We start from the raw sequence: 23,743 nt of genomic DNA on the forward strand, positions 1-23,743 counted from the left end.
GAATAGGATAATTAATTTATTGCGTTGACTTCTTTTGTCTCATCTGGTGTGTCTCTGTTTTTTAAAGCAGTGCTTTGCATGAGTTTCATTACTTTCATGTGTGTTATAAACATGTTCTTCTGGATACAAACTATATAGAAACACCTTTGGGCTGACAGTGACCGTGTCTGTACGTTACCTCTTCGTTTTGGCTCGTCATGATGTAGGACACGCACAGGTTGGCTAAGACCACTGCGCTCACGTTCAGGATCTACAGAAGCAAACACCAACATGGATCAGAGGCTTGACCAATGATTTCACAGGAAATCTTTTCAGTCAGCAGCAGAACCTTTAAATTATCCCACTGATGTGAGGTTAAATCTGAACTGGAACATATAAGAAACCTGCAGGTGTTTTCACAGCTATAGTCTGTTTACTCTGGGTTGGTAAACTTGTAGCTTTTTCTCAGGGTTTGATTTCTTTTCTTGTGTCACTACAAACCACATGAGAATGTTCAGTCTACTGATTGGCCAGATGTGTCTGAGGTGAGAGAAACAAAAGTAAATACAGGAAGAAGGTTCTGCACTACCGCACAGAGCATGGAGAATATTTTAGCTAAAACCTACAACGTACAGCTGGCTTTGGCTCAGATCGAGGATGGATCACATTCACACCATAAAAAAATGCTCTTTGTTCAACACTGGTGCAATTACTGCGTTCACACCTGCACAAACCAAAACGAACCAGAGTTTGAATTGAACAGGTTAAAAACCACCTCTTTGTTGTCCAGTGTTAGTGCGCTCTGTTAAACACTCCAGACCTTCAGCCATGTGACTGTCTGAAGTTGTACAACATCAGAAACAACACTGCAAACCATCACACTAAACAGCGGATTCATGCACAGATAGAAACTGCAGAGGCAGAGAAACAGGTGTTTGGTCTGTTTTTTGTTTACCGATGGTTTGCACTTGCAGGGACACTCTTGTATGTTACACTGCTCCACCTGGACAAAAAGGCACACTGTCAGCTTTTACAGCTGACGTCACACTGTCATCATTTGGTGCCCACAGTTGAACAGGCGGGTAATCATCCGCCCTGAGCACTCACGTTGTCGTAGTGCTTCTTGACGATGGGCTCGTAGAAGCCGATAGCCTCCTTGTACTTGTTCTGCATGAAGAGCACGTGAGCCACGTTCAGCTTCCAGGTGTCGTTATCGTTGCAGTACTCCACCGACTTGCGAAAAATCTTCTCCACCATCTGGAAGTTCTCGCGGTTCCAGTAGATCTTAGCCTGAGCCATGAGGACAACGATGTACCTGTGAAGAGATGCGGCCAATCAGAAAGTAATCCTCTGTTACTGAATTTGCTTTGTTTCCATTGAGGAAATGAAAACACGGCTTAGTGTGTTTATGTTTGCGTGTCCTCACTTTTCCTGCATCAGTTCGAAGTCCTGCACGGCTTTCTTCAGCAGTTCCTCATCTCGAGTCAGCCTGGTTTCCTGCAGCTTGAAGAAGATGAGTGATTCACACAGACATTTTATTTGTATTCAATCCTGTCCTGCAAGAAATCGGCAAGTTCAACTGCAAGCCCCTTTGCAACCAGCCTCCAAACCACGTTTTATAGTTCTGAGTTAACCCACAACGCCACTCCTATAACAAAAGCATGTCTGATATATAACCCCACAAAATAAAATACAGGCAGTGTGAAAATGCTGTGTGCAGTAAGACAGAAAGAGCAGCGTGAGGTAAACAACCTGCTTTGATAGTTTGCGTAGCTGTTCCGCCAGTTTTCCGTTCATCTCTTCAAACTTCCTGAAAGCCTGAAAAAAGAACGCAGGTAATGAAACATGACGGATACTAAAGACACAAAAACAAATCTGATGCTGAACCATCATACTGGTCTTTTCCAGCTGACTGTCATCCACAGCATTAGTTGTGTTTCATTCACAGGGTTGACTGGTTAGCTCAGCAGGTTAACGTACTATGGTTCATGTTTCTAGCACTCCAATAACGAGTATTATTTTGTAATTTCATCCTTCTATACACTCTCTGCCGATTGTCCAGGTCTGGATTGTGGCAGCAGCAGTCTAAGCATAGGTGTTAAGACCCCCCCCCCTCCCAGCCATCTCCTCCAGTTCTTCTAGGAGGCTGGTTAAGTGTTCCTAAGCAAGCCAAATTACAAAACCTCTCTAGAGTGTCCTGGTTCTGCTCTGGGGTCTCCTCCCAGTTAGATATCCCTGAAGCACCTAGAGAGGGTCCAGGAGTCATCCTATTCAGAGGCCTGAATCACCTTGACTGACTCCTTTCGATGTGGAGCAGCAGCTCAACTGAATGACTGAGATCCTCATCCAATCTATGGCTGAGTCGAGAAACCCCTCAGAGGAAGCGGATGTGTCTTCAATGCTGCTTTCAGTCAAAACGCAGAGCTCGTGGTGAGGGAACGTAGACTGAGCCATAAAGAGTTCCTCTTTACCACAACGGACCGCTACAACGTCCTCATTGGTCCATCTATCAGTCTCGTCTCACTTGTGAACACCCTCACATAACTGAAACTCCTTCCCCGTCCTGGAGTCTGCACTCTCTTTGTTTTCCAGCTCAGGTGTAAAGGTACTAATTCTCATTTCAACCACTTCACTAAAATGATCTGTTTCATTTACAGTCATTACAAAGAGACTCAGAAAAATCTTGCACATGAATCCAAGTCCAAGCTGGAAGTCGACATTTCAATGAGAACAGTTTAAACAGAGCTTAAATATATTTTTCGGCCGTGAAACTTTCATATCATGTGGACATTTGGTTGATTTTATACAGATCATTAAAAATAGCTTCCTATTGTTAATAAGGTGTCAGGTGTTTTGTACCGTACCTCCTCTGGTGCCGTCTGGCAGGTCAACAAAGCATCAAGAAACTCGTACATGTACTGAAAAAGAAAAAGAAACAGATGACTGTTTTTGTTATTACTAGTCATATTTGTGCAGACGACACTACACCAGATGTGCTAATTAGAATAAAATCAACTGGCTGGTCTCTTGAGGATGCTCGTTACTCACCGGGGAGAGGAACTTGTAGGTGAGATGTGCGTTTTCTGCCAGGACATCAGCTGCCAGGTCAAAGTACTGTGAGAAGTCCAGCAGAGAAGTTAATGCCATCTTAATGAAAGACTTGCAGCTCTTTGTTTTCAGCTCTTTCCACTGGAACTCACACCACATGAGTCCAAATCCCTTTGCAAACAGTGTTACTCCCTGCGTGGATGCTCACTGGTGGAAACTGCTGACATGCTACAGAGAGGCATCGTGGTGTTTATGGAGAACGGCGATAAATCTCTGAATAATGAGGTCAGCGTGAGCGCTGTCAGGGAGAGGAGCTGTTCAGAGTTTATAGGGCTGCCAATTAAAACTAACTGTATGGAAATTTTTAATTTACTGAGGAAAAGTAAAGAAAAAACATAGAAATTAATTGTAAAACTGTGTTTTTGGAGCAGTAGATCTGAATATTGATGCTTAAAGTCAGAAATTCTTTATCTGTCTTATTTAAACTGGCACGGTGGCAGATGCTTTTGTGAAAGATGTTTTCTTGATTAATTTCTTGTGAGATTTATTTTTGTGTCTTTTATGGTTCAGTGTCTACTTTTCTTTATCTTTGTTTTTTCTTCTGTCTTATTTTGGTAATCTGCAGCAGCTACTTCCTGTCGCCTCTGTAATTTTCTGCCACACCCTGATAAATTTCAGCTGTGTCTTCTTCTTCTCAGTTTTTGGTTATTCCACCTGGTTTCCCTCCTCGTGCTCCTTTGTGTTTCTGAGATTCCTGCGTTGTTTGGCCACGTGGATGTTTTTTAAAATGTTTTTTTCTGAACCTTTGTGAGCTAAAACTGCTTGTTTCAGTTACCTAATTACCTGAACTAATCTGAGCTGTTACGAGCCTTTAAAGCCACGGTGGAGTGGGACAAATTATTTCCCACAGTGTTTGCTGGATCACAGCAAGAGCCTGTCTGAAAGTCCAAATAGCGCTGAATACAGCACGTTTCATATTGATGTTATTGGTTATTGGTAACTTTATTGTCCCTAACGGGAAATTGATTTGCAGTATGTCCGTACAAACAAACAGACAACCAACACATCACATACACACTCCAAAATAATATAATATAATATAATATAATATAATATAATATAATATAATATAATATAATATAATATAAGCCTGAGAAAACAACCTAGATTTTTCATCAAAAAAGTGCAGTGTGCAATGGCAACAACACTTATGGTTTAGTGTTATTAACTATGATAATAGCAGCAGGTACAAAAGACAATCTATGTCTCTGTCTTCACTGCAGGCACTCTATAACGACGACCTGATGGAAGCAGTTGAAAATCATTAAAGAGAGGATGATCTGTTAAGTCTGGTCTTATTATTCAGGGACATATTACCGTACCAAGCGATGATACAGAAAGTTAAAACAGATTCAATAAAACTTTTATAAAAAATCATTTCAGATGAAACATTGAAACCTCTCAACCTCCTTAAAAAGTCTTTGTTGAACCTTTTTCACTCTAGCAGCAACATGTGACTCAAAGGACAGAGCCTTATCAAGAACAACCCCCAAATAACTGTCCACCAGTTCAATGGCTGCACCATTTACCACTGTTAGTGCAGGATGGCGGGATGTCTTCCTGAAGTCAATAACCATGTCCTTGGTTTTCAAGGTTTGCTACAGCAACAGGAACAATTACCAGGATCCCATTGTTCTAATTTCTATGCACATATTTTTGCTTTTATTCAAATGTACTTTTTACTGAGCCTCTTAGCTCATCATCTGTCTGAAACACAAGCTGTTTTTAGTGCCGTTTAAGACAACCTGCTGACTGACCCTCAGAAACACCGGGTTATAAAAGCAGCTGCATGTGATGATCACAGTAAGGAAATATACCGTCACAGGCGTCACGCAGGGCCAAGACTAGAGTGTTTGAAGCAGCCTGAGCTTCTGGCCCACAGGGAGTACTTGTACATACGCTACACTGACTTTATCAGACACTTTGCTTATGTTTAATATGAACATCCACCGCTGGAACATGAGATACATGACAGAAAATCAAGAAAAGCATCTTTGACCTGACGTTTAGCAGGTCAGTGGGAGTCTTTGCTGCTGTAGTTGGTCTCCTTCAGATAAAATACTGCTGCTTACCTCGTGTTTGCAGTAGAGCAGCAGCAGGTTTCCAAAGGTGACGGGGGGGAAGGAGGGCTGCTGCAGGAGGAAGGCCAGCTTCTCGAAGCCCTCCGACGGCTTCGTGTCCATGTTCAACAGAGCCTGGTTGTGGAGTGTCACTGGGTCCAGTTCCTGTAAAAGTAGACATAATATAGGAGATGAAGTACATAATACTGCACTGAGTGTACAAGAATAACTGCACTTTTTCGAATTGAAGCGGGGCTGATTGCTTTTATAATGAACCACATAAAACTAGTTGTACAGACTTCAACAGAAATACAAACTTTCATCGTTTGTGAGTTTTCAGTTGCTCATTTTGTTCTTTTTTATTGTTAGTGTATAAAAGAGGCACAGCTGGAGGGAGAAGGACTCTTTGAACAGCCTGTTTAAATTCTTGTTTCAGTTTCTAAAGATGAAGAAGCTTTTTCTCCTTCACTGTTTCTGTGTATGAGCAAAAACACCAGGTCTGGAAACGGTCACTTTGCTCCTCGTGGTGAATTTAATTAAAAGTGTCCGAGACTATAAAAATGTCACGAGCACCGTTACACCTGAGATCATGAAAAACTGCTGTGGCTACAACAGAACAGTTTATGATGATGTCAAACATCATATTTAATTGACATCATTTAAAATGATGCTCAGAGTCGAGGATGCCTCATTCTGTTAGACGGTGTTTGTCTCGTCTCCTCTCTCCTCGTATCTCCTCCTCACCTCCTCTGCTCACATCTCACGTGGGAGGGACGAAGGAGGGTGAGCACCCTGATCCTCCCTTTGTCATATTAGGAACAGAGACATCCTTTAAACTGGCACACTGAGACTGAGCTGCAGGTCATAGTCAGGAGGACAGAAGAGACAAGGAGGCACAGGTTAGAGAAAAAAGCCCCCCGCCCAATGAGTGGTTGTCTATAGTGATAAACAGTAAAATGATGGTGTTTACGTTCTGTTCTACCGATTATTTAATTCACAAAAAACAAACACTTTAAATCATATAAATGACTAGAATAAGAGTGTATTTTTTACACTCTGGATCCATTTCATTTGAGTGTTGCTGCTGTGGTCCCATTAATTTCAGCCTGTAAAAAATTTAGGTAAAACTTCACTTCCTAGTATTTCTGACTCAGTGCACTTTGCATGGATTTCCACTAGGGGGCACTAGTTGTTCATAAGCCATGACTCAGAGGCAGTGACAGGCTGGACCAAGGACAGTGTCCCATCTGTACATTAATTTTAAATAAGTCATGTTAGGATGATAAAAATACCATCATTACCTCCATGTAAGCCTTCACACCTACGTCTCCATTCTAATCTTGAATTAATCTCTGTTATCTACAGGCTGTCAGGCTCAGCGAGCCCAGGCAGCCTTAATTCAGACAACTACTGAATAACAACACAGAGTCATTCGTTTCCTTCCTTTCGATTGAAGTCTTCACCCTAACAGTAATGAATTTGTGTTTATGGGGGCCTCCAAACGTGATTGTGCAAACAGTTTCAGGTCCTTACCTCATCTGATCTCGGGGGCATGTCTGTCAGAGCCTCCTGAGCTGTTTTCACTGCAGGAATCCACATGGAACACAACAGAGAAGAAAACAGGTCGTTTCAGTGCACATAGAGGTTTTTTTCTGAGAAATTTCTCTTTGAGAGATGAACTTTATGAACCTGGGAAACTTAAACAGCGCAGAGTCTTGAAAACCTCATAAGGAAAATCGATAATCATCATCTGCAGGCGCCCCGTGGAACTGTTTTCAGATGTCAATTCCTCAAACATGAGCAAAGCTGATTTTCATCCTCACTCTCTCTCCCTACCTACCTGTCATTTAACGCTCAATATCTAATAAAATCAAAACTGTAACACATGCCACAAAGCATTTACAGTTTTTCTACAAAAGGTTTTTCTGGAAAACAAAGTTCTGATCACTTCTTATTGGACTAAAAGTATCCCACTGGTCCTCTGGGCTTATTGTTAGGTTCTACCTACCCCTTTAAAAGGATTTTCTCCTGTTTGGCACTCCCAGCTGGAAATCTTTTAACAAAAACCTGTAAGGCTGACAAGTAACGTCTAGTTTCTGAAACTAGGAGTGTTTAGACTAACCCTAACCCTCTCTCACAGTGGTTTTCCGGTGACCTGGTGGCTCTTATTTGGGGTTCATATCTTCCTGAAACACACTTCAACACGCAGACAGCAGAAGCCTGAGATCAAATCAGCACCAGTGGTGTTGATGAGGTTAATAAGAAATGTCCAATATAGCCAAAACGTGCTCGGGATGTCCCCTAAAAACGTTTCTGAGCTCATCCCTGCAGGCTGGGTTCAGCACATCTTTCCATCCATTTCATGCAGCAGGTGACGCGACTCTCCGTCCGTCTGACAGAGCCGGCCGTTTGATGTGGGCTTCCTTCCTGCATGTCGTCCTCTGATCACTGTTCTTTAAAGCTTTGGTCTGATAATGTGTCAGAGGGTGGAGAAAGAAAGGACTACAACCCTGCTTTTGAAGATTAAAGGAAGCTTTGCAAGTTCTCTTGCAGCCGATTTTCATCTCTTTCTATCGGTTTCTGTTCCTCTTATGAACAGGGAAAAGTTTACGGCTGTGACCTGGTTTAGGACACAAGCACTGAGCCTGCAGTCAAGTAAGAAAACACAGTCCCAACACATACATCAGTTAAAAATTCAAAGGACTGAAAAAGACCCAGGTCATCAACACTGACAGGTTCAAGGTTCGAGTCCCTCGGTTCTAACCTTTTTGGCAAACAAAGTTAAACGCTCACTTTTTGCATTGAATGTAAAAGTGTACAAGCTCCTTCAAAGGCTTTTTCAGTGTGTTTAATCACATGCATACGTTTTGCTTTAGCTTGCTTAAAGTAGTACCTGATGCTTAACAGACAGACTGAAACTGCACTTTGTTAATGTTATTACAGATGCTCTGAATAGGAGAATCTGGTGTGCAGTTGTTGTGTCCATGGTCATTTATTCATTGCTTTGCAGAGTATTTTTTGATGAATAAATGACCATGGCATGTTGCGTCTTTCACAAAATTTCTTAAGGTCTAAAACATTAAGGAGCCCTGGCCACCAGACTCACCTCAGTGGAAACTTCTGGATTTGTTTCTTGTCGCAGACGCTGTTTTTTCTGCACTGGTGAGGTTTTACACATGTGAAACCACAACGAGCGTAAACAGTTTTACAGGCCTCTTCTTGATAATTGCGGCCTATGCAAAAATATTTTTAGGCTACAGGGTAAATATCAAATTTTTTTTTATTTTTAGTTTCTTTCTTCTCTTGGTGTTCAGGAAGGGTTCTCCGGGGCTTTTGAAGGACATTCAAAGCTCGTCTTTGTTTCATTCTCTGCATCAATAATGTTGAGTTTCGGGCTCTGGGGAGGCCAATCCAGGACTGATGGTTTCTATCCATTTATGCTTTTACTGCATTGGCAGTAAATCAAACTATTGGCAATCAGACACTTATCTTTGCTGCATTTCTTGTTTCTTGTCCAAATAAGAACTTTGAAAGACCTTCAGAAAGCTGGAGAACTATTGTTCAAGAGGACTTAAAAAATACAAGTCTGGCTCATTTGAATCAAAATATAAAGTAATGAGGGATGGTTCAAGACTTTAATCATTTATTCATTATTTACTACAGTTATTATTAACTTTAACCGCCTGCGGACTGATATCTATGTGACTGAGCAAAACTTTGTGATAGCTAGCTAACGTCGGCTTGTTGTTCTCCTCACTGTGACCTAAAACCAGCGATTAATCCACCAGGAAAGTGTTTACTGTGGTTGAGGGGAAGGTTTAAGGAGCTTTTACGATGGCTTTTCTTATCAGACCCAGGACCCACATCCATCCTTTATAATGTAAACAGTGAGAAACAGCCGCTAACGTCAGGTTAGTCAAACTAAAGACCAGCTCTCAGCACACCCATGTGTCTTCACAGAGGATTTAGATAGCTATGATTGGCCACAGCATGGATAGGTTTGTGATGTTCCTCAGCTCTTGTGTGGTTGGTGTCTGAATACTGACTGTGGTTCACTTTACAGCCACAGTTGTCATCAATACTGTTTTTTTACGCGGGCTCGTCTGCCACCTCACTACCTCTCTAAGTGACGTGTTGGAAACAGATGGAGGTTCTTACAGTTCTTCAGCTCGTAATTGATTGCAGCTTTGAGGTTAAAAGCTTCGATCAGGGCCGACTGATGCAGGACCAGCGTGTTTCCCACGCTGTGGATGTCGATGCCTTCGGTCGTCATCCCGACACTCAGCTCTGGTACGCAGAAAAAAAACAACCCTCATGCTGATGACAAAAACATGATCTAAAAATAATAAATATCTAAAAGAGGAGAAAATCACAGCTATTTTTACCTGGATGTTCCTTGATTCCACGGTCTATGATCTCTCCGATATACTTGAGGGCCTGATTGTGGTTCTTCAGGCTGTAATAAGTCAGGGCGATGTTGTAGGACAACGCTGAAAATAAGAGACAAAAATGACACAAAAACCCAGAGGTGTACAATCATTTTATCTTAATCAATTTTATTTAAATGTATGATGAATTCAAGTCATGTCCAGTTTTTGTTCTGGTTCTTTTTGTTTAACAGAAATAGAAACTCATCTCATCTGCAAATATTTTCGGTTAACCTGAAAAATAAACCCTTTCCACTGTAAAAAGTAGTGCGGAGTTGATTACAAAAAACCCAGAGACAGCTGATATTCTCCCACAGACTGTGGATTCTCCCACAGACTGTGGATTCTCCCACAGACTGTGGATTCTCCCACAGACTGTGGATTCTCCCAACGCCACCAACTATAAGAAATGAAGGACAAGATTATTTCTGCAGGAGGAGCTGTTTGGGTCAACATTGCTTTTTTATAGAGATGGAGCAGATGAAGATATGTTACTGGACCGTCCTTCCAGCGGTTAGACAGCGTCGTCTTATTGGCTGTTACGGGTGAATATTTTTGGGTTTCCAGAAACACTCCAGTGACAGTAAATAAATTGTCTTTTGATTTCAGGTCAGTGCATAGAGAACAGCTTACTGAATGTGTGTTTTTAACTGATCACCTGGCACGTATCCCAGCACTTGCATGGCAGACATGAACTTCCTGCAGGCCTCCTCATACTTGCCGTCCTGGTAAAGCAAACAGCCCATATTGTAGACGTAGTCCGGGTCGTCCGGCGGCAGCTGCTCCAACAGCGACTACAAAAACACAACAGAAAGTGACGCTAATGAAGGCGTGTCTGGCTGTGCATAATAAGGATTAATCTGATGCTATACTGAGCAGAAATGGTATCGTGTGTTAACAGATGACGTGTTAAAGCTCCTCACCTTGGCAGCGGAATAATCTTCCTCACAATATTTAATGCAGGCCTGCAGCTTGACCATCTGTGCCAGAGAGAGACAATAAACCGAAGGTAAAACAGGGACACGGCAACAGCAGCCAAGTGCTAATTTTAATATGGGGCCAAAAAAAAAAGAGCCAGTACAAAGTGTAATCTGTAATGCAAACTGTCATCCATAACCATTTTTATGAGCTTCTTTTCCCACATTTGGACCTTTTCTCCAAAACCTCTGAACTTTTCTTCTTGATATTATCACAAGGACAAAACAAGCTTAACCCTCTGAACCCCAGAAAGCTTCTAGATGATACTTTTACTCTGGTCTAATTTTTACAACAGCGCAATAGCTCCACTGAAGGTATGTCACAAACCGTCCACGGGCAAAGGAAGGGAGGATAGAGTGGGTCATCAGAATAAAAATAATTCACATAACAGGACGGCAAAAGGTTTTGTTGTAAATTTGTAAATTTATAAGAGAAATCTAACCCAGTTACAGTTAAATGTATGAAAATTTGTCACCAGCTTTCATCATCAATGTTTCCATTTTTTTCTTGTAGGTTTTAGTTTTTTATAAATAGGAGATCAGGAGATTTTTTCTTGCAAATTTACAAATTTAAACTTGAAATTTCTGTGTCTGTAAAATATATTTGGGAGTATGTGTGCGAATAAAAATATAGATTCAGCCCCAGCAAATGGCTAAATTGTCGTTACGTGACTATGGCTCCTAGCCGACTCAGTCTTAGCTTCTCGGGACTGTTTAGCGAAAACGATGTATTTTTGCTTTAAAAGTGACACGCTGACTAAATTAATTTTCATAAAATGCCACATTATTAGGCATAGATTATAGATTAGCCTTCATTCTCTGCCTTGGCAGAAGTTTGTCTTGGACAAGTCAGAGAGACGCGCCACATAAAACGGCGTTTATGATGCTGTTTTAAATTCATACACACAAACACACACTCGTAGCTTGACTTATTATCATTCAATGATTTATAATGGTGCTAAAGAAAATTTGCACTGATTAACTTACAAGTTGTTACCCTGCACCTTTTCAACAGCGTATTAGAGCCACTGAAGGTACAATCAGGGCGTCGACTCTTGTGATTTATATCTTTGGTGATTTTCAGAACCTGCTTTATCACTGACGCTTCAAATATCTCCTGGAGGAAGATGGAGGGAGCATGCTAACTATCTCTTTAGACCAAACTTTGAATTTGATTTAATTAGATGTCATTATACTCAATTTTCCCTGAATTAGACCTTTGGAAAGCTAAAAATCGATGACGGAATAGCCAAGGAGGTAATGTTTTTGGTAGCATTTGCATGCGTCTGTAAACACGACAGCTTTTGAATAAATTCTAATAAAACTTTGTAGGGGTGTAAAGTGGAGTCATGTTAACAATCCATTAAAATTTGGCTTACACCCACTGAGGTTGTCAAGGTCAACTTCATGATTTATTGGTCTAATATCATTATAAACATAATATCACATCTGACCTCTGACCTTTTCTTCAAGGTCAAAAGTTTGATCCGAAAGTCAAAGTTCTTCCATGTTTCTCATTGCCATTGTTCATACTGACAGCAAGACATTTGTGAGGATTCTAAATATCACGTTACTTTGGACCTCTGACCTCATTTTCATGGTCAAACTTGTCAAATCTCTTTTATGTGCAGAATTATGCTTAAAATTCTACTTCCTTTGTTTGTATTGGTAACAGTTAGGAAGTGATTCTGGTGTACGGGGATTCTAAATATCACATTAGAGTTTGCATCCAAATATCATGACACAGCTACTCTGACCTCACTTTTACATTTCACATCTGCGTTTCTTTCAAATTGACCCCAAATGCGATATATCTTTAAATAAAGTATTGTCAGGAGAAAGAGAATGAGCTGTTAGGAACACAGAGTTATATTACTGTAGTAATATTACACAATAAGATCAAGTAATTAATTTCAGGTACTTACAAATCTGTACCTATAATTCATTGCCGAGTCCTTTAGTGTAATCAAAATAAACGTCTTTCATGATACCTGTATCTAGTTTTTACTGCACTACAAACTTCCTAAAGTCTTTAAGTTCTTAAAGTAGATTTAAAAGAACAAAGAATACAAAATGTATCTTCAGAGTAAATATCACCCAGAGAGTGAGCTGCCTTGACGCAGGTTTGTGTGCTCTGAGTGCTTCTTGTTGCATCTGTTTTTACACCTTCTGGTTTTGATGGATGGTGTTATTTTTGTGATTTTTTTGTAAAACCAGACACTTTTTCTGGTTTGGGGGTTCAGAGGGTTGACTCTGATGCACAGGCTGCCTTCTTGTAACTTTGATAAAAAGTGTGGCCCTTGTTGCTGAATTACAAACATTTTTGTTTGCCTTTGTTCATTTATTGTGCATTTATGGGCCATATGCATTCGCTAGAACACGTCTGGTGAACAAATGTTCCTCGTGATGGAGATCATCTAACAGATGGTGTTAAAACAATTCTGTACAAATAAAGTGGAATTGTTCATAAACTGACAAATTTGATGCAATGATGAAACACCTGGACCACAACACTTCCAGCTCTTCGTTTATTTATTTAAATGACACACGCATGCACACACAGCTGGGCTCAGTGTGTGTGTGTGTTGTACCTTGGTTTGGCTGCTGGGGTTGTCGAGTGCAAATGAAGCCTTGGTGGCCTCGGGATAAGCACCAGCTTTGTACAGGGACTGGGCGTAGTACACTTTGTACTCCTCCACCTCCGGGTGCAGCTGCGTGAGCTGCTCGTAGCACTCGGCGGCGTTGGTGAAGTCCTGGATGTGATAGTAGCAGAAACCAAGCAGAGACAGCGCCGCCCTGGACTGAGACACAGGTGAAAGGAGGAGAGAGTGACCAGCTGAGGCACATCTGTAGAGAAAAACACACAGCTCACCTGAGGATGTCTGAGCACAAAATGCAGACATCTTCAGCCCACCAGGGTTCCTGCTGCATTTTAAGATGTTCTTTTCTGTATTTTAAAAACCGTTTCCTTTTTAAGATCTCAATAAATAAAAATTAAGAAAGAACAAAACTGCAGGGATAGTTCAGTAGGTAGAGTAGTGGCCCCATGATCGGAAGGTCGGGGGTTCGACTCCACTGAACGGCTACCCTGAGGTACCCCTGAGCAAGGTACCGTCCCTACACACTGCTCCCCGGGCGCTGCATTGGTGGCTGCCCACTGCTTCACTGGGTGAATGGGTTAAATGCAGAGGAACTATTTCCCCATGGGGACTAACACGCACACTTTACTTTACACTTTACAAAGCTGAAAACAATGTCTTGCAGCAGTGCAGTAATCCCTACAACTGAAAGTGTGCCAGATTTACTGAGGTGCAATATGCAAAAATGCACTTACAATGTGCTAATTTAAAAAGAAAGATGTAGCCAGTTTATTTCAGTCATAATGAAAGAAACGTACTGAGAGCAGAGCAAATTAGAAGGGAAAAAATGAGTGACTCAGATGAGGGAGCGAATAATTTACTACCCAAAGTAATATAGTTTCATCACAGTAACAGTGAAGCAATTCAGATCAATGACAAGACACTATAATAAAATTAATCTTATGGATCCAATGATGAAGTCTTGAAAATGAGCCCCATTAATTGCTGTATTTGGACAAACATGTATGTAATAGCTTTCCAGACCAAAAAAAGCCCATGTAACAAACAAACAAGAAAATCAAGTTGTAATGTTTCAGAGCTCTCTGTGTGCACTGTTGAGTAGAGACAGGAAGAGAGAGAGGATTCCTGTTTCTTTAAGTCTTATATCGCGGGTTGCATATCTCCTTTCCCCCCTTGAAGATTGGCAGACTTACCTTGGTGTGTTTTTGGAGCTGGCCGTTCAGGATGTGAATGGCATCCACATACTGACCATCTTTAATCTACAACGCAGACACATATTTATTGGGAAAAGCTTGAGTATGTAGACTGATTAACACTCGCTCTCTTTATCCAATCACTTGTAGTAAACTACAAGGACTGGAGCGATAAGAACTTCAAAGATTAACCACCGGTACAAACCTACAAACACTGCAGTTTACATTTTCTCTGTTTATTATAAGTTTAAACTTAAGCCGAATTTACGGAAAGTGCATCTCAATTCCAGAAAAATATAATTCGTCTTGGATAAGTACTTCATTAAGAATGAAACACTAAAATAAACGATTTGTGAATGGAGTTTGGTTCACGCTGTGTAGCTGTTAGCTCAACAAGCTAAGAACCCTAACTATTTGGCGTATTCTCACCAGTTTGTAGATCGTAGCCGTGTACTCTCCGTCTTTTATAGCAGTCATTGCTTCAAATCTGCACTCTCATCAAACAGACACTACTTGTGGCTTCGGGTTTTCCCATAATCTGGGTCGTAGCATTTAGCTAGCTTCTGCTTGGCGAAGCACGGAGAGCATAGGAGCTGTTACTTAGCAACGGAGGAGAGCGGAAAGGGACATTTGCCTGGCGTATGTAACAGCCAATCACCTTACAGTTTGAACGTATTTTTTTTCTAGAACCTTTATTTACTTGTTGGACAAAGACAATCACCGTCCCGTAGAAAATATAAAACTTTCCTGCTGTCTTTAAGTTTCTTTCTTTCTTTCTTTCTTTCTGTGGCATTTTTATAGTGTTTAAATTCATTTGCAGCTTCTCCCCCTTTGGTTTGACAAAGAATGTCTTATATTAAGTGTCCTTCTAGTTTCTAGTTGTACTGGTTTTGTTTTAGCTTGTCTCATATATTGCGTCGCCTTTTGGCAGTTTTACAAATCGTTAGTAGTTTTGAGCCTGCGTGTGTGAATTTGCAGTCATTGTCTTCCCGCTTGCATTGGTTTTGCATGTGTTTTTTGTTTGTTTTTCTTTATTTACTTTCTTCTCTTTATGAATTTCCTTAAATCTCTTTTAAAGAATTTTGAGTGTCTTTGTTCTTTGTTTAACTTGGTTTTGTAACTTTTGTTTTATAACTTTAAAAAAAAATTTTTTTGCTTCTCTTTTAAATTTTCTGTCTATCTGTTGGTGTTTTGTGTCTCTTTGTGATTGTTTGATTTACTTATCAGCAAGAAATACTGACAATCATCACTGACCAGGGATCTCTGTTCCTTTGTGCTCCTGGGCCTGTGCTTTGTAGGGCTGTTCTTCTACACGTTTACAACTTAATGTCTCTAGTTTTGTCTCTCTTAAAGTCTCTCTGTTTTTCTCTTTCCTTCTTATCCTTCAGCAAAGCACAAGCACAGGCTGGTAAAATCCACAGATGATCTCATATCTGAAGGATTCAGGAGAAGGAAATATACTCACCAAACAGTGGCTAAAACAGATGAAACCTGGAGTGTCGCCTCAAACCCAAACCACAGTGTGCTGACCACCGGGCCTCCATAATGACGGAGGAAAGGTTTGATGCCGAGTGTGTGTGAGAGAGTTTCAGAACGTGAAGTGTTTTTTTTAGTGTTTATATGCATGTGCATGCATGCTTGTGTGTAGGAGGGGTGTGTTTTATGCTTGCGTTCTCTCCTTCTGGTACTTTCTGCACTTCTTGCATGCCTGTCACTCACTTCTGTTGGGACGAGTGAAAAGATCTGCAGCAGAGGAGCTGCAAAACAACAGGTACATATTAACATTAGCAGGTATGTGCAGAAATATCCATCATTTACTCACATTTATTTTATAGCTGGCTGGTTCAGAAAAGGAAGAGAAGCACTATCAGAGGGCTCTGTTTTTTTTAAACTGTATTATTTTTACATTTTCTTTATATTTTCTTCTTGTTTTCTTGTTTTGCGTTATTTTGTTAAAAACTGTTGCATTGCTACTTTGCTTTGCAAGAAAACACTTATTGTATTCGTGCTGCATGAAAGCTCGAGCTCCATAAGTCTAATGCATACTTGAGATGCACCTGAATGAGGTTCTTTATTAATGCAGAGCATGTACATGAATCTGGCATCTGCCGTTGTAATATTGAAAAACTCTTGGGAATGTTTCCATGTGACTTTCTTCACTGCGAGGCCAAACTTATTTCATGGTTCCCAGATTGAGACTGGTTGGAGCTGGTGAGATTTTGGTGGCTTAAAATGATGTTGAGGAGAAAAACTGCAGCAGAGACGAAGGCAAAAAGATGTGTTTGTTTGTGTGTGTGGTTATCTTCTTTGGATCCTGTGGGAGTGTGTATACTTGCACTACGGGTGGTCAAGTGTGTTCCATTGGTTTAAGGATATGTTTGAGTCCTAAGTAAGTGATGGGTTTGCATGAAAATAATCTGGTAGACCTTCAGAGAAAATCAAGGTAACTTAAGGAACTGTTGTACTGAAGGCACTCAGTCTGTGTGGCTATGATTAGGCAGCTCAAAGATGAAGAAAGACTGGGTCATAGTTAATAAAAACACTGGTTACATAAGTGTTTTTTCCCCCCTGATGACAGAGTTTATTTAAAGGGGCAGTTCCTCTTCTGATCGCTGGATGATGCACCAATGTGCAAATACAAAAATCAATACAGGTTTTGGAAAGCATATTTTGGCATCGCTCAACACCAGGCCACTAATTATGAGTGCTGCTGGTGATTTTTATGATTATGTATAATATGTGCACAGTATGCTGCCTTTATTTGGAGTTTGTGTGGAGTCACTCCAGGGCCTCTGTTTTCCTTCGACAGTCCAAAAACGAGTGATTTTAAACTCGCTGGATAGTTAGATAGATACTCCCCAGGATGCTATGTTTATGAATGATTCAAAAGAAACTCAAATGATAAGTACAGACACGTATTCTAAAAAGACGACTACAGCTGTAAAACAAAAAACTTTGTTATCCAACAAGTCTTCTCAGAGAGAGCCAATGGAAAACATCACTGGTTGAAATGAACCAGAATGATCCCTGAAATGGCTTCAAACCCCGTCCGCTTCACTTTGAGCTTAACGGCAGGTTTATTTCTGTTTAAACACACGTGTGCAGGAAGGCCGGCTGTATAGTCTGCTGCTGCCTCTGTGTATTTTTGCAGGCATGTGCGGAACAAACACAAAGCTGCTGAGGTAGACTGTACTCGGCGTGCCTCTGCAGCTCTCCTCTAAGTCGCTCTGTCAGGTCTGGTTTGTGCATCGGCGCTCTGACTCGGGCTCGGACTCGCTCTTTAATGCGAGCTGACTGCAGGAGCTGAGAGTTTATCGCTTCTTCCTGTGTTCCACTCCTGACAAGCCTGGAAGACTTGGAAGTTTGTACACTCAGTAGTTAGATTTCCTTTCTCTGCTTTATTAGGATTGATAGCCACAGTGGTAGTAAAGCCACACAAGGCCTTACACAGTGCTGAGGAATAATCAAATCTCTAGAGCAAACTCGCTTTGGCCGTACAGAGCAATGTTTCCAGACAGATATTGTGCAGTTCAGCAGGAGGCAATCTGCATTTCATAAGGCTGAGCACAAAGAAGCAGCTTGAATATACGATTCAATTATTTTAATGCCATGCAAACAACCAAACTTATCGACATGTCTGAGTCGTTTGGGTGTGATGCTGAGCCGTTGGTGGTTTGCTGGTGATTCAATTAAATTGCTAGAGTGCCTTCGTTAAACCATTGTTGCCAATTATTTCTAAATCAATCAATCACCCAGTCAAAGAATCAATATTCACACAGCAAAATTATTTAAAGTGCTCAATAAAAAACGAGGTGTCAAAAGAAAAGCTGCGTCTGCATGTAAAGCCAGCAAATAAGCAAAGCAGAGCAGAATAAACAAGGATTAAAAGAGACAAGTGGGACACATGTCAACATTTAAATGATTGAAATAAGACAAAGAAACACAAGGGGAAGATTTGAAAGGACCAGTTCTTCTCATTTTCAATTTTTAGAGCAGCTTTGCATGAGTCACAGTTCAAAATAATCCTTCTTTATCTCATACTGGGGCTCCTCCACCGCTTTCTTCTGATTAGCTGCCCCTTATCAACAGAATGTGGGCGGGGCTTCTGTTCTGAGGTAGACCTGCGGTGTTTATCCTTTTCATTTGTACAGTTGTAATCGCAGTAATCGCAGTTGGGTGCGGAGCAAAGCAACTGCACCGAAATGCTTTGGAGGAGAAGGTTCATTTACCATGTGGAAGTGATCTGACTTCTGACTCCTAGCAGGAGTACGTTGCAATTTTGAGCAAAATAAATAAATAAATAAATAAAGAAATAAATGGCAGTGTATGCTTTGTGTTCTGGTATACAGCGAGGTGAAAGGTCTGTATGGGCTAGCAACTATCCGTGAAATGAATGTTAATTCTCTGTGTTCTCCAACATTTGAGAGTGCAGCATCTTCTTCCTGTATTTACTTTTGTTGCTCCCGCCTCAAACGCATCTGGCCAATCAGCAGACTGAAGATTCTTACGTGGTTTGCACTGATTCCTTTTGGCTCGTTTGGAGTTCGCTTGGATTTTTCTGTGTGAAAAGAAATCAAATCACGGAAAACTACAAGTTTACAAACTTGTCAACTGATTCAGACCAGAGTAAACGAACTATAGGTGTAAAAACAAACAAACAAACAAACAAACAAACAAACAAACAAACAAACAAAAAAACCTCCAAAAAACCAAAAAAACTCTAAGGCAATAGACAGGGGTCAAAGTAGGTGGTAACTCTCTCCTCTATTTGAGCAGTGTATTTATATGTTAGGAACTAATGAAAAGTAATGCAACAGTTTATTCTAGAGGAACAGAGTGGCATTTAAAGCTTTATAGAAACAGAGAGCAGCTGGGACAAGTCGCCAATCTATCACAGGGCCAACTCAGAGAGACACACTCTTATTCACACTAACAGCTAGCTTAGAATCACCAGTTAACCCTAACAAGGATGTCTTTGGACTGGGCAGGAACCAGTGTCCCAGGAACCCATAAAAAGCATAATATCCTCTGGGATCAATAAAGTATTCTGATTCTGAAAGCGTGCAGGCAACAACAACACCACAGAGAAAGGCTCCAGTCAGTTAATGATAAACAGTAACTTTTCATATGTCTACATATCTGTAGAAAAAACCAACCGTGCTAGAGGGACAAGAAAAACATAATTAGGGCAAAGTCAGGGTTGCGTGATCCAGCTCTAACTGTATGCTTTATCAAAAAAGTCCAATCTTAAAAGTAGAGCGTGTGTCTGTCTGCTGGACCCAAACGTTTAAAGTTTATATGTAAATAAACTGTTTTACAAGAGCAAAAGTCACAAAATGTTTTATGAGATAAAAAAAGGTTAAAAAACTAAAAGTGTTTTTCTGGAAGTGTAATAAAAGTTCCACAACCTCAAACGCACGTCTCCTTTTGTCCTTAACCAGCACTGATCAGCTCACCTCAGAGATCCAGTACTTATTTATGGCTGAAGTTCTGGTCATCAATAACTCTGTGTGTGATCACCAGATTTTTAAATTGAACCCTAAACCTTTTGTAGAGCCGGTGTAAAGAGGACAGTGTCACGGCGGGAGCTCTGAGAGGACCTGTGAGAAGCCTCGCAGTCGCTTCCTACACTGTTTATAAGAGAGGATGTGCTCAGGCAGAGGACTCATGAATAACTGAGGTGTTCAACAGATGATAAAAACAAGTTCGCACAAGACAACCAGCGTGTTTATCAGAACTGTCTGATCAGAAATTTCACCCAGCTGGAGGCTCTGGCTGCAGTTCAGCTCCAAGTGCTCTGTTAGGATAAGACAACGAGGTGTTTAAGACCACACGGGGCCTGATTATTCGAGACGCTGTGTTGGAGAAGGACTTTAAATTCACTTATTGAGAGAGAAGCTAATACCGTAAAACTGAAGGCTTTTCATGGCGTGATTGTAAAGAGACCACACTCGCAGTAACAGATCAGTGTGCTGGTCTCTGACACAGGATGCTTCTAAAGATGCCAACACTGATGAGACTACAGAGGGTTGAGATCTGTTCAGTATTTCCATTTTAACTTGGTTGGATTTATGTAACCATCATGTTTTGGGTTAAATATGTTTCAACCTCTGTGCTGGGCTGGACAACAGTTATTCATCGATTTAACAGGGTGGTAATGTTAAAACTGAGGGCTCAAAGTGGGGCTCAGATGGATTGAAATCACTCTTCCTCATCATCAGATCATCTGCTGCTTCTGCCTGCAGGTGCGAGTGCGATCATGGCCTCCAAGCTGAGCGTGCTGCTGCTGGTACTGACTGGCTCCACCTTGACGGTGCTGGCCCAGAGGCGACGCCCGGCGTCCAAAGCCACCGACGAATGGAACTTCAAGGAAGGCTGTGAGCACCCAGATTACTCTCTGTTTACTCTGGGTCAAGGGTCAAGTGCAGGGTCCATCATGATGAGGTCAAAGGTAGAGGTGAAAGATCACACTGCTCAGAGAAAGCCTGCCTGTTAAACCTGTACATGCAGGTTCCAAGCTGGTGTCTTAAAATATGAAATACTCCTTTAAGAGGCTCACACAGGAGCTTCCTTGAATCTGAATTTATTTTGAAGTAAACAGGACCTCTGGGGCTTATTATGGTGTGTTCTCACTAATCGTTACAAAGTGAAGATGGCTGAAAATTAACAGTGCTGTGACTTTCTGTCCCAGCTGACAGGGTGAACATGCGCAATGTGGCCAACCTGACCGAGGTTCTGGACAACTGGCGGTTCGACATCATCAACCAGATGAAAGGGCTCCTGCAGAATGACCACCAGTCTCTCCTGCCGGACTACGCCAGGTACGAGAGAGGGTCTCATTTATTCGTTTATGACGCCACAAAATCCCACGGCACACAAACCTCTGATGTGCCTTACAGTTCAGATCTACTGTTCCTTTTAGCTGAGTGTTCCTGCCATAATGCGACTAATGCAGTAGCTGAATTTTGCCATTTGCACAGCTGATAGGTGCACAAAGAAGTCCAGAAATCCAGCACGAGCTCATGAAGCTGGCCGGTACACTGACAACTGTGTGCAAAGCTGTCATCAAGACAAACAGAGGCTGAAATAGAAAGCATATATTTGGGTCTTTTCTCACTACATAAATCCATGACAGTAACAGAAGAGTGTAAACGAACGAGCAAACTGTTCCCCGTGAGTGAAGCGAAACAGTCTCTGAGAGGCACCACAGGAATGCGGTTTAGCCGTGGGGCTGAAAATGAAGTCGGGGGTTTACTGGGTACGCTCTGCGGCCGATGCCGTCAGAGGAAGCTGCAGCTGAAACGGCAATTTAAACGTCAAAATAGAAACTGACCGAAAGGAGCTCCAGTTTTCCAGAGGGGGACTCTGCAGCTTCCTGCCGCTCACCGCAGGTCAGCAGACGAGACATCGCTGTGGTCCAGAAGTTACATAAGCACAGCTGCAGACATGTTTCTCCCTCAAATTTAATTTTCTTACATAAAGTCTTTTAGTTCAGTTTTTCTGCTGATCCACTGATCAAAGTCTGTGTTTGTCATCTTACTTTAACCCACAGTTTGATGTTGTGATTGATCCTGGACTGTTGGTCGCTTTCATACATGGTTTGCTTTATAAATGTCTACATTAAGGAACACACCCACTCACAATGAGAGAAGAGAGTGTGCAGTTTGCAACAGGAGTATAAAGAAAGAAGACTTTGTAGCCTATATTTCTGGGTAACTAGACATGAACATAAATTACAGATGTCATGTAAAACCTGCAAGAAAAAGACTTTTAAACTAGAACAGGGAGCACTAACTGCAGCGAGGATCACACGTGTGCTACCAAAGAGACTTTTAGTGAAAGTTATGTGTGTGGCGAGCAGGCAGCAATCTCTACTAGCACAGGATGAAGAGGAAACTAAAGCGTTGCGTGTGTGTTTGATTTATGTTGTCTCCACTCGCCCCGTGTTCAGGATCCAGCCGCTGTCTGAGGCCTTAGACGACCTTTTCAAAGAGTTCAACGCCCTCAAGACTCGTCTGGGCGATCTGACCGATAAGTTCACCGCCATAGAAACTTTTATCGATGAGGTCAAAACCAGCCGCGCAACCAGCTCCAACGCCAACACCAACACCAACCCGAACCCCAACACCAGCGCCAGCACCAACCCCAACACTGGCACTGCTGTGGCTCCAGTCGTCAGGCAGAGGCGGGTGATGAGGAAAAAGGCCCCTGCCTCGTCCTAACCGGACGGCTACGACGAGGCTTTTCCTCTCTGACGTTTGCTTCTCAGGCTGTTTGTGTCTGAAGCTAATCTATTCTTTTTAGCAGGCTTTACTATATTATGAGCTTCTGCATAGCTCAGCTTTTTATAGGGAGATCTAACATCTCTCACTCTCATTTGAAAATTCAGAAAAATGCCAAATCAGCCATTATTCGCTAATATATGCAATTAGTCGACAGAGAAACTAAACAAATGTGCTCTATGCACTGAGTTTTACATTTTATTTTATTCAGAACCTCTTCATCATCTTTATCATCAGGTGAGATCTCACCTGCATGGGTGTATTAACCTCTTTAGAGTCCCCGCAGCCCTCGGCCTGGAGCTTTCTGCTCACCTCCATTATACCTGTCAGTTTTCTAATTTCCTCAAAGCCAAGCAGAGCTCACATGTCAAATTAAAACAAAACTCTAATAAATGACCAGCTAGCTGCTTCTTCACGTGTTATTCTGGTGCCTAAAGAACAAAAATGGGCTGTTTTTAAACACATTATAAAAGAACACAATGGCCTGACCTGATGACCTGATGACCTGATGACCCTGACCCCTGACCTGGTTGAGGTTTTCTTTGTGTAGATTATTTTTAAAATGAAAGAAAAAGCAAAGCTCACCTGAAAGCAGAATCTGGAGATCCAGAAGGATACCTGGATCTAGATCAGTTTTTGTCTTTGAGAACATCACAACAACACCTTCCACTTTTTACTTTGTATTGATGACGACTGTCCTTTCTTGCAATGATAAAGAATCAAAGAATCCTCCGAAACTTCCTGGTTCCAGATCCGGAGCAACTCCAAGTATCAGCCCACGTCTGTGCCTAACCTGTTCTGCACAGGTTAAGATCAGGTTTGAAGACACAGTTTGGTGAATAAACTGAATACTCAGAGATTCTGGCATTTTACTAAAATATCATCAACAATTGGACACAAAAGTCTAACCCACCAAAATCATCAAGATAATGCTGCCTTATTCAAGCCTTCCTGTGTCTGCACTCTGCTTGCTTATTGTACAAACATGTTTACTGGTTTGTACCTATTGCTGCATTATATAACCTGCAAATAAACTCACTTATTGCATTCAGCTGAGAGTTCTGCTGTGGACTTCTTCAGAAACGAGGTTCGTTTGATCTGAGGAGCAAAGCTCAGA

At 41.5% G+C, this 23,743-nt stretch overlaps 2 protein-coding genes across 4 annotated transcripts in view; one reads left to right on the plus strand and one right to left on the minus strand.

Annotated features, from left to right (window-relative positions):
- ift70 (intraflagellar transport 70) overlaps positions 1-14,958 on the minus strand; it is an 18,746-nt gene extending 3,788 nt beyond the window's left edge. Inside the window, exons 1-16 of one of the 2 annotated variants that reach the window (XM_026163971.2) lie at positions 14,774-14,958; positions 14,345-14,410; positions 13,143-13,352; positions 10,498-10,554; positions 10,233-10,368; positions 9,533-9,637; positions 9,306-9,434; positions 6,681-6,730; positions 5,160-5,312; positions 3,028-3,093; positions 2,844-2,897; positions 1,732-1,797; positions 1,406-1,482; positions 1,087-1,294; positions 935-982; positions 179-250 (exon numbers count right to left, since the gene is read on the minus strand). In XM_026163971.2, coding sequence (XP_026019756.2) covers positions 179-250; positions 935-982; positions 1,087-1,294; positions 1,406-1,482; positions 1,732-1,797; positions 2,844-2,897; positions 3,028-3,093; positions 5,160-5,312; positions 6,681-6,730; positions 9,306-9,434; positions 9,533-9,637; positions 10,233-10,368; positions 10,498-10,554; positions 13,143-13,352; positions 14,345-14,410; positions 14,774-14,821 — 1,545 coding nt within the window. In that variant the 5' untranslated portion in view covers positions 14,822-14,958. The remainder of the gene's footprint in view (positions 1-178; positions 251-934; positions 983-1,086; positions 1,295-1,405; positions 1,483-1,731; positions 1,798-2,843; positions 2,898-3,027; positions 3,094-5,159; positions 5,313-6,680; positions 6,731-9,305; positions 9,435-9,532; positions 9,638-10,232; positions 10,369-10,497; positions 10,555-13,142; positions 13,353-14,344; positions 14,411-14,773) is intronic. The other variant, XM_026163972.2, reaches the window with a different exon arrangement.
- Positions 14,959-15,976: 1,018 nt separating this feature from the next.
- On the plus strand, positions 15,977-23,677 carry LOC145428224 (uncharacterized). 2 transcript variants are annotated; one of them, XM_080300085.1, is made up of 4 exons: positions 15,977-16,135; positions 20,590-20,721; positions 21,036-21,165; positions 22,296-23,677. In XM_080300085.1, exons 1-4 carry the CDS (start codon positions 15,979-15,981, stop codon positions 22,564-22,566), a joined length of 690 nt encoding a protein of 229 aa, XP_080156211.1. In that variant the 5' UTR covers positions 15,977-15,978; the 3' UTR covers positions 22,567-23,677. The 2 variants fall into 2 exon arrangements, with proteins under 2 accessions (XP_080156211.1, XP_080156212.1); XM_080300086.1 differs by having other exon boundaries at positions 15,986-16,115.
- The last annotated feature ends 66 nt before the right edge of the window (positions 23,678-23,743 follow it).

The sequence above is a fragment of the Astatotilapia calliptera genome, chromosome 4 (genome assembly GCF_964374335.1).
Source record: "Astatotilapia calliptera chromosome 4, fAstCal68.1, whole genome shotgun sequence".
NCBI lineage: Eukaryota > Metazoa > Chordata > Actinopteri > Cichliformes > Cichlidae > Astatotilapia > Astatotilapia calliptera.

Bases quoted from the DNA above. Each gene is read 5' to 3' on its own strand.
- LOC145428224 (XM_080300085.1), top strand. From the start codon at position 15,979: ATGCTTGTGTGTAGGAGGGGTGTGTTTTATGCTTGCGTTCTCTCCTTC. The intron at 16,136-20,589 runs GTATGTGCAGAA...TTCTGCCTGCAG, and splicing joins GTACATATTAACATTAGCAG to GTGCGAGTGCGATCATGGCC. The intron at 21,166-22,295 runs GTACGAGAGAGG...CCCCGTGTTCAG, and splicing joins CTCCTGCCGGACTACGCCAG to GATCCAGCCGCTGTCTGAGG.